This window comes from Hemitrygon akajei, chromosome 22 (assembly GCF_048418815.1).
Source record: "Hemitrygon akajei chromosome 22, sHemAka1.3, whole genome shotgun sequence".
NCBI lineage: Eukaryota > Metazoa > Chordata > Chondrichthyes > Myliobatiformes > Dasyatidae > Hemitrygon > Hemitrygon akajei.
In genome coordinates this window covers 65,865,604-65,884,402 of record NC_133145.1, presented here as the reverse complement: position 1 = coordinate 65,884,402, position 18,799 = coordinate 65,865,604, and the positions used below count along the sequence as shown (strand labels likewise).

At 43.4% G+C, this 18,799-nt stretch overlaps 1 protein-coding gene across 5 annotated transcripts in view; it reads left to right on the top strand.

Annotated features, from left to right (window-relative positions):
• The window catches only part of LOC140714904 (inactive rhomboid protein 2-like), a 95,599-nt gene that overhangs the window by 41,844 nt on the left and 34,956 nt on the right, over positions 1 to 18,799 (top strand). For 4 of the 5 annotated variants that reach the window (XM_073026576.1, XM_073026573.1, XM_073026575.1 and 1 more), the window contains exons 9-12: positions 6,189 to 6,263; positions 6,349 to 6,510; positions 10,778 to 10,881; positions 14,742 to 14,805. In XM_073026576.1, the coding sequence (XP_072882677.1) occupies positions 6,189 to 6,263; positions 6,349 to 6,510; positions 10,778 to 10,881; positions 14,742 to 14,805 (405 nt within the window). The remainder of the gene's footprint in view (positions 1 to 6,188; positions 6,264 to 6,348; positions 6,511 to 10,777; positions 10,882 to 14,741; positions 14,806 to 18,799) is intronic. The other variant, XM_073026574.1, reaches the window with a different exon arrangement.

Sequence of the window (18,799 nt, the reverse complement as noted above, 5' to 3'; positions counted from 1 at the left end):
GGCAGTGATCACAATATGATTGAGTTCAACTTGAAATTTGATAGGGAGAAGTCTGTTGAAGCAGTATTTCAGTGGAGAGAGGAAAATTACAGTGGTATGAGAGAGGAGTTGGCCAAAGTAAATTGGATGGAGCTGCTGGCAGGGATGACAGCAGAGCAGCAATGGTGTGCATTTCTGGGAAAAATGAGGAAGGTGCAGGATAGATGAATTCCAAAAATAAAGACATACTCAAATGACAAGATAGTTCAACCATTGCTGACGAGGGAAGTCAAAGCTAATGTAAAAGCAAAAGAAAGGGCATACAACAACACAAAACTTCATGGGAAAACTGAGGATTGGGACCCTACAGAGAGCAACTGAAGGAATCATTAGGAGGGTAAAGATAAAATATGAAGATAAGCTAGCAAACAATATCAAAGTGGATATTAAAAACATTTTCAAGTATGTAAAAAATATAAGTATGTAAAAATATATTTAAGAAAGATAAGAGTGGATACAGTATCACTAGAAAATGAGGCCAGAGAAATAATAACAGGGAACGAGGAGATGGCAGATGAACTAAGTGAGTATTTTGCATCAGTCTTCACTGTGTAAGTCACTAGCAGTGTGCCAGATGTTGAAGGGTGTGAAGGAAGAGAAGTGAATGCAGTTACTATTATAAAGGAGAAGATGCTCAGTATGCTGAAAGATCTATGGGTACATAAGTCACTGCACCCTAGGGTTCTGAAAGAGGTTGCAGTAGAGATTGTGGAGGCATTAATAATTATCTTTCAAAAATCATTGGATTCTGGAATGGTACCAAAGGACTGGAAAATTGCAAATGTCACTCCACTCTAAGAAAGGAGAGAGACAGCAGAAAGGAAATTATAGACCAGTTAGCCTGACCTCAGTGGATGGGAAGATGTTGGAGTGAATTGTTAAGGATGAAGTTATGGACTATGTGGTGACATGGGACAAGATAGGACAGAGTCTGCATGGTTTCCTTAAGGGAAAATCTTGCCTGACTAACCTGTTAGAATTCTTTGAGGAGGTTACAAGTAGGATAGATAAAGGGGACACAGTGGATGTTGTATATTTGGACTTTCAGAAGGCGTTTGACAAAGTGCCACACATGAGGCTGCTTACCAAGTTAAGAGCCCACGGTATTACAGGAAAGTTACTAACATGGTTAGAGCATTGGCTGATTGGTAGGAAGTGGGAATAAAAGGATCCTTTTCTGGTTGGCTGCCAGTGACTAGTGGTGTTCCACGAGGGTTGGTGTTGGGACTGGTTCTTTTTGTGCTGTATATCAATGATTTAGATGATGGAATAGATGGCTTTGTTACTAAGTTTGCAGATGATACAAAGATTGGTGGAGGGGCAGGTAGTGTTCAGGAAACAGGTAGGATGCAGAAGGACTTGGACAGATTAGGAGAATAGGCAAGAAAGTGGCCAATTAAGTACAATGTTGGAAAATGCATGGTCATGCACTTCGGTAGCAGAAATAAATGAGCAGACTATTTTCTAAACAGGGAAGAAATCCAAAAATCTGAGATACAAAGGGACTTGGAAGTCCTTGTGCAGAACACTTTAAAGGTAAATTTGCAGGCAGAGGATGGTGAATTAGTGGAAGTTTTTTTTTTACTACAGGCAGCTATGGAGGCCAGGACTTTGGGTGTATTTAAGGGGCCGGGGAGCAGGGCTGGGGTGGGGGGGATAATCATCAGTCATGATTGAATGGTGGAGCAGACTTGATGGGCCAAATAGCCTAATTCTGCTCCTGTCTGATGGTCTTATGGTTCCCTTCCATTTGCTTCTGTTGTTCACTATTCCCCTCTATCATCTCCTACTGGTTTTCACTGCTCCTCTCCAGCAATCCCTGCTGGTGTTCACCATTCCCCTCCAGCAACCCTTGCTGGTGTTCACTATTCCCCTCCAGCAGTACCTGCTGGTGTTTACTGTTCCCCTCCAGTTGCTCCTATTGTTCACCATTCCCCTCCAGCAGCCTCTGCTGGTGTTACCATTCCTCTCCAGTTTCTCCTGATGTTTATCATATCCCTCCAAATGCTCATGCTAGTGTTTACTGTTCCCCTCCAGCAGCCTCCGCTGGTGTTCACTGTTCCTCTCTAGCAGTCTCTGCTGGTGTTCACCGGTCCCCTCCAGCTGCACCTGCTGGTGTTCACCAGTCCCCTCCAGCTGCGCCTGCTGGTGTTTACTGTTCCCCTTCCAGCAGCCTCTGCTGGTGTTTTACTACCACTGACTGCTCCTGTTGATATTTACTGCTCACTTGCATCTTTCCCACTTTCCATTTCATGTTAGCCTGCTGGTATTCCAAATGTGTCGATATGTTCTCTCCTACACTGGTATTTTCTACAGTAGCCATTGGTAACTCATCAAATTCCCTTCTGAAATCTAGCTACAGAATATCCAGCAGATCTCCTTTATCCATGACATGTTATTTCTCCAAAGAGCTCTAAGAAATTGGTCAAGCACGATTTTGCTTTGAAAAGCTGCATTGACTTTGCATAATGTCCTTGATTTTTCTAAATGCTTTCTACATTGTCTCTAGTAAATTCTAACATTTTCCCATGTTGGAGGTTATACTGAGACAGAGGGTAGTGAATTTGTAGAATTCATTGCCTCAGATGGCTCGGAGGACAAGTCTTTGAGTAAATTTAAAGCAGAGTTTGATAGTTTCTTGATTAATCAGAATGTCACATAAACATAGAAAACCTACAGCACAATACAGGTCCTTCGGCCCACAAAGCTGTGCTGAACATGTCCTTACTTTAGAAATTACCTAGGGTTACCCATAGCCCTCTTTTACTGAGCTCTATGTACCTGTCCAGGAGTCTCTTAAAAGACCCTATCATATCCACCTCCACCACCGTCGCCGGCAGCCCATTCCATGCACTCACCACTCTCTACATTAAAAAAAACTTATCCCAGACATCTCCTCTGTACCTACTTCCAAGCACCTTAAAAATGTGCCTTCCCATGCTAGCCGTTTCAGCTAATGTGATCCTATATAGCTGCAACATTACCTCTCAGCTCCTAAACTCAATTCCATGGTTAATGAAGGCCAATGCACCGTATGCCTTCTTAATCAGACAGTCAAGCTGCGTGGCAGCTTTGAGTGTCCAATGGACTCAGACCCCAAGATCCCTCTGATCCTCCACACTGCCACGAGTCTTATATTAATACAAAATACTGTCATCATATGTGACCTATCAAAATGAACCACCTCACACTTATCTATGTTGAACTCCATCTGCCACTTCTCAGCCCAGTTTTGCATCCTATCAATGTCCCACTGTAACCTTTGACAGCCCTCCACACTATCCACAACACCTCCAACTTCTGTGTCATCAGCAAATTTACTAACCTATCCTTCCACTTCTTCATCCAGGTCATTTATAAAAATCACGAAGAGCAGGGGTCCCAGAACATATCCCTGAGGCACACCACTGGTGACCGACCTCCATGCAGAATATGACCTGTCTACAATCACTCTTTACTTTCTGTGGGCAAGCCAGTTCTAGAACCACAAAGCAATATCCCCTTGGATCCCATGCTTCCTTACTTTCTCTATAAGTCTGGCATGGGGTACCTTATCAAATGCCTTGCTGAAATCCATATACACTAAATTTACTGCTTTGCCTTCATCAGTGGGTTTTGTCACATCCTAAAAAAATTCAATCAGGCTCGTAAGGCACGACCTGCCCTTGACAAAGCCATGTGGACTATTCCTAATTATATTATGCTTCTCCAAATGTTCATAAATCCTGCCTATCAGGATCTTCTCCACCAACTTACCAACCACTGAAGTAAGACTCACTGGTCTATAATTTCCTGGGCTATCTCTACTCCCTTTCTTGAATAATGGAACAACATCCACAACCCTCCAATCCTCCAGAACCTCTCCCGTCCCCATTGATGATGGAAAGATCATTGCCAGAGGCACAGCAATCTCCTCCCTCACCTCCCACAGTAGCCTGGGGTACATCTCGTCCAATCCAAGTGACTTATCCAACTTGATGCTTTCCAAAAGCTCCAGCACATCCTCTTTCTTAATATCTACATGCTCAAGCTTTTCAGTCTGCTATAAGTCATCCCTACAATCGCCAAGATCCTTTTCCACAGTGAATACTGAAGCGAAGTTCTCATTAAGTACCTCTGCTATCTCCTCCAGTTCCATACACACTTTTCTACCGTCACACGTGTTTGGTCCTATTCTTTCACGTCTTATCCTCTTGCTCTTCACGTACTTATAGAATGCCTTGGGGTTTTCCTTAATCCTGTCCACCAAGGCCTTCTCGTGGCCCCTTCTGGCTCTCCTAATTTCCTTCTTAAACTCCTTCCTGCTAGCCTCATTATCTTCTAGAGTCAAGATCTCTATCATTACCTAGTTTTTTGAACCTTTTGTAAACCCTTCTTCTTGACTAGATTTACAACAGCCTTTGTACACCACGGTTCTTGTACCCTACCATCCATTCCCTGTCTCATTGGAATGTACCTATGCAGAACTCCGCGCAAGTATCATAGAAAGAATAGAATAGTACAGCACAGTACAGGCCCTTCAGCCAACAATGTTGTGTCGACCCTTACACCCTGCCTCCCATATATCTCCCCACCTTAAATTCCTCCATGTACCTGTCTAGTAGTCTCTTAAATTTTGCTAGTGTATCTACTTCCACCACTGACTCAGGCAGTGCATTCCATGCACCAACCACTATCCCCTGAACATTTCCCATATTTCTTACGCCCATTTAATTCAGAACATCTGTTCCCATTTTATGCTTCCAAGTTCATATTTTCCCTTATTCCAATTAAACACTTTCCTAACTTACCTCTTCCTATCCTTCTCCAAAGCTATGGTAAAGGGGATAGAACCTGTCTCTGAATGTGAACAAAACAAAAGAGATGGTTGTTGACTTCAGGAGGGCATGGAGTGACCACTCTCCACTGAACATCGACGGCTCCTCAGTAGAGATCACTAACAGCACCAAATTTCTTGATGTTCACCTGGCAGAGAAACACCTGATCCCTCAACACCAGCTCCATAGCAAAGAAAGCCCAGCAGCTCTCTACTTTCTGCAAAGGCCAAGAAAAGTTCATCTCCCACTCCCCCATCCTCATCACATTCTACAGTGGTTGTATTGAGAGCATCCTGAGCAGCTGCATCGCTGCCTGGTTCGGAAATCACTACCCTACAGCGGATAGTGAAGTCAGCTGAGAAGATCATCGTGGTCTCTCTTCCCGCCATTATAGACATTTACACCACACGCTGCATCCGCAAAGCAAACAGCATTATGAAGGACCCCACGCACCCCCTCATACAAACTCTTCTCCCTCCTGCATCTGGGAAAAGGCACCGAAACGTTCGGGCTCCCGTGACCAGACTATGTAAGTTTCTTCTCCCAAGCCATCAGAGTCCTCAATACCCAGAGTCTGGACTGACACCAACTTACTGGCCTCTACTGTGCCTATTGTCTTGTTTATTATTTATTGTAATGCCTGCACTGTTTTGTGCAATTTATGCAGTCCTGGGTAGGTCTGTAGTCCAGTGGAGTTTTTTGTGTTGTTTTACATAGTTCAGTGTATTGTTTCATGTAGCACCATAGTCCTGAAAAACGTTGCCTCGTTTTTACTGTGTACTGTACCAGCAGTTATGGTCAAAATGACAATAAAAAGTGACTTGACTTGACTTGACTTGAATTGTGATCACTTTCTCCAAAATGCTCTCCCTCTGAGAGATCTGACACCTGACCAGGTTAATTTCCCAATACCAGATCAAGTACAGCCTCTCCTCTTGTCGGCTTATCTACATATTGTGTAAGGAAACCTTCCTGAACACACCTAACAAACTTCACCCCATCTAAACCCCTCGCTATAAGGACATGCCAATCGATATTTGGGAAATTAAAATCTCCCACCATGACAATAGTTATGATGTCAAAGGTTATGAGGAGAAGGCAACAAAATGGGGTTGAGAGGGATAATAAATCAGCCATGACAGAATGGCACAGCAGAAACAGCTACTTTAATGGTTTTAGGGAGTTATAGACTGGCCTGTACTTTCCTACTTTCTGTTGACTTCCTTCATAAGGTCACTCCAAAATAACACTTCCCTGTAAAGTGGACATCAACAAACTTGACAGGTGTAAAAGGAATGGTGCTCAGAGTTTTGAATGAGTCCTGTTTCTCAGGTGCTGAGGAAGAAAGGGACCTATGAGAGTGTGGAGGATGTGCAGCAGGAGAACTTCTGGATTGGGCCTTGTTCGGTGAGTCCTTTGCTCAGAGATCAGGTGGAGGTGCAGAGACTTTGTGCACAGACATGCAGTTGCTTAGTGCTTTCACTGTTTGCAGGATGCTCTCATCCACCTTGGAGCAAAGTTTTCTCCTTGTTTACGGAAGGACCAATCGATCTCAAAGCTCATCAAAAAGGCGAGAGATCAGGAGAGGAAGTCAGGCTGTTGTGTTCAGAATGACAATTCTGGATGTGTGCAGACATTGAAAGAGGATTGTTCGGTAAGTATGAACAACTGCACTCACACCACTCGTGTGTTTCACTCTTCATTCTGACTCCTTGGACCAAACTGCTGGAGGCCAATCTGATTCTTGCAAGCACATGTATCTCATTTCCCCACTTTCAAGACAAATGCTTTTTCTCTCCATCAAATCAAAACATTTCTAAACTGATGGATCAAGGAGAGGAGTTATCATGAGGAAATGGCAACAGATTTCTGGAGGAATTTAATAATTACTAAGAATAGTAAGGTCACTTCATGTGGACAGTTTGAGTCTTAGTGGCAGAGAGGAACAAAGAGATAGAACATAGAAAACCTACAGCAAGATACAGGCCATTCAGCCCATAAAGCTGTGCCAAACATGCCCTTACCTTAGAAATTACTTAGGCTTACCCATAGCCCTCTATTTTGCTAAGCTTCATGTACCTATCCAGGAGTCTCTTAAAAGATCCTATTATATCTGCCTCCACCACCATCGCCGGCAGCTCATTCAACGCACTCACAACTCTATGTGTAAAAAAAAAACTCATCCCTGACGTCTCCTCTTACCTACTTCCAAGCACCTTAAAACTGTGTCTTCTCCTGCTAGCCATTTCAGCCCTGGGAAAAATCCTCTGACTATCCACCTGATCAATGCCTCTCATCATCTTGTACACCTCTATCAGGTCACCTCTCATCCTCCGTTGCTCCAAAAAAAAGACCCTGAGTTCACTAAACCTATTCTCATAAGGCATGAACCTCAAACCAGGCAACATCCTTGTAAGTCTCCTCTGCACCCTTTCTATGGTTTCCACGTCCTTCCTGTAGTGAAGCGACCAGAATTGAGCACAGTACTCCAAGTGGGGTCTGACCAGGATCCTGTATAGCTGCAACATAACCTCTCAGCTCTTAAACTCAATCCCAATGGTTGCTGAAGGCCAATGCACCGTATGCCTTCTTAACCACAGAGTCAACCTGTGCGGCAGTTTTGAGTGTCCTATGGACTCGGTCCCCAAGTTCCCTCTGATCCTCCACACTGCCAAGAGTCTTACCATTAATGCTATATTCTGCCATCATATTTAACCTACCAAAATGAACCACTTCACACTTATCTGGGTTGAACTCCATCTGCCACTTCTCAGCACAGTCTTGCATCCTATCAATGTCCCGCCGTAACCTCTGACAGCTCTCCACACTATCCACAACACCCCTAACCTTTCTTGGATATCTTGGAGAACAGTGCACCCAAAGCACTAGAAGTTCCACCACACGTTAGCAAGGCAGTAACAAGTAAACCAGGAATTTGGGGTTATGATTAGAGGGATTGAACTAAAAAGTGGGTAACTTATGCTGAACTTTGATTATTGGTTTGATTACACTTTCAGTATTTCATCTGGTTTCTATGTTTTTCTTATTAAAGGAAAAACAAAGTGTATTATCAGATGTAAACTTGTGTAGCAAACATCAGTGGTGGGAAAGACACTGGAGGACACTGAAAGAAACCTTGTGCAGAGAGCAATGAGATTTTGGGACTCACCCTCACAGGCAAAAAGTGTACCAGTATTTCTGGTAGTCTGCACAAGTCCACGGGAGAGCGAGTAGCAGAAAATGCTACCAGTTGAAAAAGGGTGGAAGAGGGATTTGGGGCAGAAATCTGAGTAAAAACAGATGGGCTGAATCCCCCATTGTGTTCTATCCTACCCCTGGCTGAATCCCCATGTGAGCACTGTACCCCCTCCAGGCTGAATTCCCATCTGGGTGCTGTTTCACAACCCCCCCCCCCCACTTGTCCTGAATTCCCATGTGAGCTCTTTCTTCCTCCCCCTTGTGCTGAAGCCCCACATTGTGTTTTTTCCTCCATGACCTCTACCCCTCCTCCCATGCTGAATCCCCCCCATGTTCTATCTTCCCCCCTGGGCTGAATTCCGAAGTGAGCCCTGTTTCCCTTCACCACCCCCACCCCGGCTGAATTTCCATTAGCTCTATTCTCCCCTTACCTTGTGCTGAATTTCAATGTGAGTTCTCTCCATCCCTCACTTTGTCCTGAATTCCCATGTGAGCTAAATACACCTCCCCAGGGCTGACTTCCATGTGAGTTCTATCCCCCACCCCACTGTGCTGATTTCCCACGTGAGCTAAATCCTCCTCCCTGAAGCTGAATTCCCATGTGAGCTCAATCCTCCCACCCCCTGGCCCCTGGCCCAAATTCCCATGCAAGCACTGTAAAGTTATAGAGCCACAGAGAAGTACAGCACAGAAACAGGCCCTTCACCCCATCTAGTCCGCACCAAAACCATTTAAATTGCCTACTCCCATCAATCTGCACCAGGACCAGAGTCCTCCATATCCCTACCATCTGTGTACTGCCCTTTTTCAAACCTCGCTTCAACATTGAAATCGAGCTCATATGCACCAGTTGCGCTGGCAGCTCATTCCACTCTCTCACGATCTTCTGTGTGAAGAAGTTTCCCCCTCATGTTCCCCTTAAACTTTTCACCTTTCACCTTTAAACTATGACCTCTGGTTGTAGTTCCACCCAATCTTTTGGGGGGGGGGGGGGTGGAAACAAGAGAAAATCTGCTGATGCCAGAAATCCAAGCGACATATACAAAATGCTGGAGGAACTTAGCAGGTTGCCTGGTCTGCTTAGTTCCACCAGCATTTTGTGTGTGGCTCAGTAGAAAAGGCCTGGTTACAATTTCCCCATCTATACCTCTCATAATTTTGTATACCTCTGTCAAATCTCCTCAATTTTCTATGTTCTTTGGAATAAAGTCCTAACCTATTCAATCTTTCCTTATGAACTAGGTCCTCCAGCCACGGCAATATCTTTGTAAATTTTCTCTGTACTTTTTCCAACATCTTTCCTGTAGGTAGATGACCAAAACTGCACACAAAGCTCCAAATTAGGCCTCTCAAATTAGGCCTTACACAACTTCAACATAACATCCCATCTCCTGTACTCAATACTTTGATTTAGGAAGACCAATGTGCCAAAAGCTTTCTTTACGACCTTATCTACCTGTGATGAATTATGGACCTTTATTCCCAGAGCACTTTGTTCTACAACACTCCTCAGTGCCCTATCGTTCACTGTGTAAGACCCACCGCGGATGGTCCTACCGAAGTGCAACACCTCGCACTTGTCCATGTATCATTTTTCCAGCTGGTCCAGATCCCTCTGCAAGCCATAATCAATAGATACATTTAACACCAGGGAAATGTATACAATATACATCCTGAAATTCTTTTACTTTGCAAACATCCACTAAAACAGACGAATGCCCCAAAGAATGAATGACAGTTCAATGTTAGAACCCCAAAGCCCTCCCAGCTCCCTCTCTCACGCACAAGCAGCAGCAAAGCAGCAACACCAGCAAAAAAGCAATGGCACCTCCCACCGAGCACTCAAGCGTGCAGCAAAGCATCTATAAAGACATTGACTTGCAGTACCCCAAAGACAAGTTGTCAAATTACCGGGTGAACATACCACAGGCTCGCTCTCTCCCTAATAAGGGAGAAAGAGGTGTCCCCATTTCACATTGAGAGGGAGACATAACAAACAACTTGCTGATTTATGATATTCGAAGTCTATTGCACCACTTTTTCTGAGCTCTGCACCCAGAGAGCCCAGGTCTCTGGACACACAGCCCACAAGAGCTAATCAGCTGCTCCCGATGTTCCATGTTCTCCCACGACACCTCAGTCAGGGGCACCATCTCCAGAGCCACAAAAATCTGGCACCCTGAAGGCATGCTAGTCTTCCAGGCCACGTCCCTGGGATATCAAAAAGCGGTCAGTCGTGAGGCCCTGAGAGGGGGTCCCATTCCCACAAAGAACTGAAGTCAGAGCCTAACTTCAGGTCAGGATCTTCAAAAGAACCTTGAAAAGGTAAAAAAGAGATATCAAAAATAGAAATAGAGCTGCTTCCGAAGATACAAACAAAATAGTCACTGTTTAGCGCCATCATCACTTTGCTCTGCCCCTCTACTAGCTGAAAGACTTCAATAGAATAGACTTGGAGAGGATTTCACCATTTACCCTTAATCCATGACCTCAAGTTCTAGTCTCACCCAAATTCAGTAGATAACATATTAAAAAGTTTCATTTGTCCATTGGAAATCTGTCTGAATTCTTTGGTAGTGATGCAGGCTTCAGTGATCAGTATTGACACAGTATGCTGAGAAGGTCTGGCACTCAGCCCTGCTGGTGGGGAGTTTATTATTCACCCCCAATGTAGTACTGTGCAATCATAAACAGTTACTAACCTTTTCTATTTTCAAACACAGGAAGTACTCGCCACTTTTATAAAATGGCCAAGCAGCCAAGCTCCAAACCTGAGTTTCACTAATCAGCAGCGATCATCAGGGGCAGTGTGCCATCAGGATCCAAGGTAAGTGAAACCTGTATCAGGATGTTGGAACTGGGAGCAGCAACTCTCCACAGGTTCAGTACCTCCACCTCTGTCTCCTACCAGCCTGATACTCAACTACATAAGGCATTCAAGCAGCTTATTATATATGTACAACTTCTTAGTGAGGCATGGCTAGTCTGTGCCTTGAACATTATCCTGCCTGATCTTCAAAGCCTCACTGACTAAGTATCCTTGACACTATGGGTAGAGAGCTATGAAGATGCACAAGCCCTCAGTTTATTACAGATGTCCTCACGCTGAACTGTTATCCTGAGGCTTTGCCCAGTCCTAGATGCATGAAGAGGAAACACCAAGCACCATCCCATCAATGTGCACCTCAGTGAAATCTTTTCACTCGTTCTTCCAGCAAATCATCCAGTCTTCCTCACTTGCTCTTCACAGAACCATCCCCTTGCAGGAGCATTGGGTCCAGAGACTATTGCTCTCCAAGTATGATTTTATCAGGGATTTTGAAAATCTGAGTAAAACATCACTACCCTTCCACTGACAAGTACTCAGTGCCTGCCTTGTTTGCTGAACCTCATCCCACACTCTCTCATTATCCCCTTCACTGTTACCCCTTCCACACCACCTCTCAACCACCCCACAGTAACTGTCCCATCTTCTTCTCCACCCTGATGCTCCATCTGTGTCTCTCTTTAATGCTACCCTTATTGGCTCCCCAACACACATACATTAAGCTGCATCTCCAGACATTTACATCTGGATCAGCACTTCTTCCTTCAGCTTTTGTTAAATAGGAATCACAAGGCCATTAGTGGTAAGTTAGCTCTTCAACTGTCCTATCCTCTAGTTTGTATTAGGCCATAAGATATAGGAGCAGAATTAAGCCATTTGGCTCAACAAGTCCACCCTGCCATTTCATCATGGCTGATCCAATTTTCTTCTCAGCCCCAATCTCCTGCCTTCTCCCCATATCCCTTCATGCCCTGACTGATCAATAATCCATCAACCTTTGCCTTAAATATACATAAAGACTTGGCCTCCATAGCTGACTGTGGCAAAGATTTCCACAGGTTCATCACTCTCTGGCTAAAGAAATTCCTCCTCATCTCCATTCTAAAGGACACTCCTCTATCCTAAGGCTGTGTCTTCTGGGCTTAGATTCTCCCACCACAGGAAACATCCTCTCCACATCCACTGTATCAAGGCCTTTCACGTTTTGATAGATTTCATTGAGGGCACCGTTTATTCTTCTGAATTCTAGCAAATACAGGCCCAGAGCCATCAAACACTCTCATATGACAAGCCATTCAATCCTGGTATCATTTTTGTGAACCTCTTTTGAACCCTCTCCAGTTTTAGCACATCCTTTCTAAGATTTGGGGCCCAGACCTGCTCACAATACTCCAAGTGAGGCCTCACCAGTGCTTTATAAAATATCAACATTACATCCTTGCTTTCATATTCCAGTCCTCTTGAAATGAATGCAAACATTGCATTTGGCTTCCTCACTACAAACTTAACTGGCAAATGAACTTTTATGGATCTTGCACAATGACTCCCAAGTCCCTTTGCACCTCAGTTTTTTGTATTTTCTCTCCATTTAAAAAATAGTCAATCCCTTTATTTCTTCTACCAAAGTGCATGGCCGTGCACTTCCCAACACTGTATTCCATCTGCCATTTCTTTGCCTATTCTCCTAATCTGTCTAAGACGTACTTGAACCTTTCTACTCCCTCAAAGCTACCTGCCCTTCCACCTATCTTCCTATCATGTGCAAACTTTGCAACAAAGCCATCAAATGCATCATCCAAACCATTGACATAACATGAATCGATCCCAGCACAGACCCCTATGGAACACCACTAGTTACTGGCAGCCAACCAGAAAAGGCTTCCTTTATTCCCACTCTTTGCCTCCTGCCAGTCAGCCACTACTTTATCCATGCTAGAATCTTTCCTGTAAAACCATGGGCTCATAGCTTGTTAAGCAGCCTCATGTGTGGCAACTTATCAAAGACCTTCTGTAAATCAAAGTACACAATGTCAATCAATTCTCCTTTGTTTATCCCGCTTGTTATTTCTTCAAAGAATTCCAACAGATTTGTCAGACAAGGTTTTCCCTTGAGGAAACCATGCAGACTGCGGCCTGTTTTATCATGTGCCTCCAAGTACCCTAAGAGCTCATCCTTAATAATTGACTCCAATATCTTCCCAACCACTGAGGTCAGACTAACTGGCCTATAGTTTCCTTTCTCGCCCTCCTTGAAGAGTGGGATGACACTTGCAATTTTTCAGTCTTCCAGAACCATTTTAGAATCAAGTACTGTTTGAAAGATCATTACTAATGCCTCCACAATCTCTTCAGCCACCTCTTTCAGAACTTTGGGGTGGATACCATCAGTTCAGGTGACTTATCTACTGCCAGTCCCTTCAGTTTCCCAAGAACATTCTCTCTAGTTATGGTAACTTCATATCCCCATGGTAACTGGCACTTCCACCACCCTGCTAGTGTCTTCCACAGTGAAGAATGATGCAAATTACTTATTCAGTTCATCTGCCATTCCATGGTCCCTATTACTATCTCTCCAGTATTATTTTCAAGCAGTCCGATAGCCACACTTGCCTTTAACATTTTATGTATCTGAAGAAACTTTTGGTGTCCTCTTTAACATTATTGGCTAGCTTACTTTCATTTTCCATCCTGACCTTCTTAATGACATTTTTAGTTACCTTCTGTTGGTATTTAAGTTTCCCACTCTTCTAGCTCCCCTCTAAGTTCTGCTCTTTTGTATGCCCTCTCTTTGACTTTTATGTTGGTGTTGACTTTTCTTGTTAGCCATGGTTGTGTCATCTTTCCTTGAGAATACTATTTTATCTTTAGGATGTATATAACCATTGTTGCTCTGCTGTCAACCCTGCCAGTGTTCTTTTCCAATCAATTCTGGCCAACTCCTCTCTCATGGCTCTGTAACTCCCTTTACTGCACATATTACTCCACTGTAATACTAATACATCGGTCTAAAGCTTCTTCTCAAATTTCAGGGTGAATTCTAAGGGTTCTTTTACCTTAAGCTCTAATCGATTCTGTTTCATTGCACAACATCCAATCCAGAACAGTTGATCCTCTAGTGGGCTCAACCACTCAAGAAATTCCCCCTCCTGGAATTCAGCACCAACCTGATTTTCACAATCTACCTGCATATTAAAGTCCCCCATGACTATCGTATGTATTTACTAACTCCCTTTGTAATTTACAGGCCACATCCTTACTACTGTTTGGGGTCTGTATACAACTCCCATCAGGGTATTTTTACTCTTGCAGTTCCTTAGCTCGACACACAGTGATTCAACACCTTCCGACCCTATGTCACCTCTTTCTAATGGTTGGATTTAATTTTTTTATCAACAGAACAATATCACCCTCTCTGTCTTACTGCCCGCCCTTTTGATACAATGCCTATCATTGGACGTTAAGCTCACAGCTATAATCTTCTTTCAGCCATGATTCAGTGGCCTACAACATTGTACCTGTCATATTGACAATAAGTTGGTGATTTTGTTAATGGTTTGGATTCATGATCAGAATCCATGGTCTGTGATCCTTTTACTGAACCAGTAATCCTAAAGCATCAGTTGATAATCCACATTCTATGCAGTTATGGCTGTCAAGAATGTGAGCAGTTAAAAACCTAGAAGTAATCAGCCAGTCTCAGTGGAAGTGACCATTCATCACACCCATTAAGGGGAAATCCTCCTGCCATGACTTGGCCAGCCCTTGGCTATTTTCACTTGCTCCTCAGACAACCGTGCCCTGCCCTGACACTGAACATATGAAAAGCAGCCTGTGTGACTGAGCATATATTCTGTTTGTAGGACGTGTGAGGAACCTGCCTCAGCCATGCCACACATCTGGGAGGATGACATCACTCAATGGCCTGTGAGTATTTCTGTGAAAACTCTAAGCATGAGTGAAGTGAATCTACCTCCAAGCATAAGGACAAGATTCAATCTTGTCCCTCAGGAAAACAATGTAAATAGTTCTTAACAGAACTGCAGTTATGAAAATACCTGTTTAGAAATGGGTCATGTACATGGTTAACGTTAGTGGGTAATGTAAATGGGTACTGCAGAAGTAACAAGCAGGATAGAGAAAGGAGAGTTGGTCAATGTTGTGTACTTGGATTTTCAGATGGCCTTTGACAAGGTGCCACACATAAGGCTACCTAACAATCTACAAGCCCTTGCTATTACAGGAAAAATTCTAGCATGGATAAAGCAGTGGATGACTGGCAGGAGGCAAAGAGTGGGAATTAGGGGAGCCTTTTCTGGTTGGCTGCAGATATGAAGATAGGTGGAGGAGCAGGTAGTTTTCAGGAAATAGAGAGACTCCAGAAGGACCTAGACAGGTTTGGAGAATGGGCAAAAAAGTAGCAGGTGGAATACAGTGTTGGGCAATGTATGGTTATGCACATTGGTAGAAGAAACAAAAGGGTTGACAATTTTCTAAATGGAGAGAAAATACAAAAAAACTGAAGTACAAAAGGACTTGGGCATTATTGTATAGGATTCCTTAATGGTTAATTTGCAGGTTGAGTATGTGATGAGAAAGGCAAATGCGATATTAGTATTCATTTCAAGAGGACAAGAATATAAAATCAAGGATATAATATTGAGACTTTATAAAGCACTGGTGAGGCCTCACTTGGAGTATTGTGAGTGGTTTTGGGGATCTTATCTGAGAAAGGAGGTGCTGACATTGGAGGGGGTTCAAAGAAGGTTCACGAAAGTGATTCCAGGTTTGAATGGCTTGACATATGAAGAGCATTTGATGGCTCTGGGCCCCTGTTCACTGGAATTCAGAAGAATGTGGTGACATCATTGAAACCTATGGAATGGTGAAAGGCCTTGATAGAGTGGATGGGAAGAGGATGTTTCCTATGGTGTGAGAGTCTAAGATCAGAGGACACAGCTTAGGATAGAGAGGTGTCCTTTTAGAACAGAGATGAGAAGGAATTTCTATAGCCAGAGGGGAATTTGCTGTTGAGGCCAAGTCAATGGGTATATTATCAGTGAGGGCATGAAGGGATATGGGGAGAGGCCAGGAGATTGGGCCTGAGAGGGAAAATGGATCAGCCATGTTGAAATGGTGGAGCAGACTCTGGGCCAAATGGGTTATGTAAATGGATAATGTTAGACTGGAAGACCATAAGATATCGGAGCAGAATTAGGCCATTCAGCCCATTGAGTATGCTCCACCATTCCATCATGGCTGATCCTGGATCCCATTCAACCCATACACCTGCCTTCTCGCCCTATCCTTCAATACCCTAACCAATCAGGAAACAATCAACTTCCACCTTAACTATACCCATGGACATGGCCTGCACTGCAGTCTGTAGCTGAGCACTCATTACTGTCTGGCTAAAAATAAATCCTCCTTAGTCCCCGGTTCTAAAGGGTCGCTCCTCAAATTTGAGGCTGTGCCCTCTATTTCTGGATACCCCCACCATAGGAAACATACTCTCCACATCCATCCTATCTAGTCTTTTCAACATTCTATAGATTTCAATGAGATCCTCCAACATTCTTCAAAATTCCAGTGAGTACAGACCCAAAGCTGCCAAACACACCTCATATGTTAACCCCTTCATTCCCAGAATCATCCTCGTGAACCTCCTCTGGACTCTTCTCCAATGACAACACATCTTTCTTGAGATATGGGGCCCAAAACTGTTAACAATACCCCAAGTGCGGCCTGACTAGTGTCTTATAAAGAGTAGCATTATCTCCTTGCATTTATATTCTGCTCCCCTTGAAATATATGCCAACATTGCATCTGCCTTTTTTACCACAGGCTTAACCTGTAAATTAAACTACTGGAAGTTGTGCACAAGGACTCCTAAGTCCCTCTGCACCTCTGATTTTTGAACCTTCTCCCCCTTTAGATAATAGTCCACACTATTGTTGCTTTTATCAAAATGCATTATCATACATTTCCCAACACTGTATTCCATATGCCACTTTTTTTGCCCATTCTTCCAAATTATCTAAGTCCTGCTGCAATCACTTTGCTTCCCTAGCGCTACCTACCCCTCCACCTATCTTCATATCATCTGAAAACTTTGCCACAAAGTCATCAACTTGATTATCTAAATCACTGACAAACAATTGAAAAGAGCAGTCCCAATAATGTACACTGGGGAACACCACTCGTCACCAGCAGCCAACCAGAAAAGGGCCCTTTTATTTCCACTTGCTGCCTCCTGCCTATCAGCTATTCTGCTATCCATGCCAGTACCTTTCCTGTAATGCCATAGGATTTCATCTTATTAAGCAGCCTCATGTGTGGCACCTTATCAAACGCCATCTGAAAATCCATGTAAATGACATCCACTGCCTCTCCTTTGTCCACTCTGGTTATTACTTCCTCAAAGAACTCTTAACAGATTTGTCAGGCAAGATTTCCCTTTACAGAAACCCTGCTGACTTTGACTTATTTTATCATCAGTCTCCTCAAAACTGCATCCCTATTAATAGACTCCAACACTTTTTTCAGCCACTGAGGTTAGGCAAATTGGCCTATAATTTCTGTTCTTTTACTTTCCTCCCTTCTAAAAGACTGGAGTGACATCTGCAATCTTGCAGTCCTCCAGGACCATGGCAGAATCAAGTGATTCTTGAAAGATCATGACCAATGTATCCATTATCTCTTCAGCAACCTCTCTCAGGACTCTGGGATGTAGTCCATCTGGCCCAGGTGACTTATCCACCCTAAGACCTTTGAGTTTGCCTAGCACTTTTTCCTTTGTAATAGCAATGGCACTCAGTCCTGCTCCCTGATACTCATGGACCTCTGGCATTTCTTTGACCCACATTACTACCTCACCAGCATCATTTTTCAGTGGTCCAACCTCAACTCTCACCTCCCTTTTATTCTTTATATAACTGAAAAAACTTATAGTATTTTACTTTATATTATTGGCTAGGTTGCCATCATATTTCACCTTTTCTCTTCTGATAGCTTTTTTTAGTTGCCTTTTGTTAGATTTTAAAAGCTTCCCAATCATCCAGCTTCCACACACTTTTGCTACCTTCTATGGTCTTTCCTTGGCTTTTAAGAAGTCCTTAACTTTGTCAGTCACAGTTGTCTACCCCTGCCATTTGAGAACTTTGTCCTCTGTGGGACATATCTATCCTGCACCTTGTGAACTATTATCAGAAACTTCAGCCATCTCTGCTCTATCACTATCCCTGCCTATATCCTCCTCTAATCCACCTGGGCAAGCTCCTCACTCATGCCTCCATAATTCCCTTTATTCCATTGCAATATTGATACATGTAGCTTATGATTCTCCCTCTCAAATTGCAGTATGAATTCAATCATATTATGATCACTGAAGGGTTCCTTTACATTAAACTCCCTAGTAAGATCTGGGTTATTACACAACATCTAATCTAAGATAGCCTTTCCCCGAGTAGGCTCAAGCACAAACTGCTCTAAAAAGCTATCTTATAGGCATTCGACAAGCTCCCTCTCTTGCAATCAGACACCAACCTGACTTTCCCAATCCCTTTCATATTGAAGTCCCCTATTACAATTGTGTCATTACCCTTATTACATACCTTTTCCAGCTCCGTTTGCAATCTCAACTCCACATCTTGGCTACTATTAGGAGGCCTATATATGATTCCCATAAAGTGTTTTTATTTACCCACATGGAATTTCTTAACTTCACCCACAAAGATTCAACATTTTCTGACCCTATGTCACCTTTTTCCAAAATGTAATTCCATCTCTTACAAACAGAGCCACACCACCGACTATGCTTTCCTGCCTGTCCTTTGATGTTAAGATTCCAACTGTGGCCTTCTTTCAGCCACAACTCAGTGATGCCCACAACGTCATACAGACCAATCTCTAATTGTGCCAG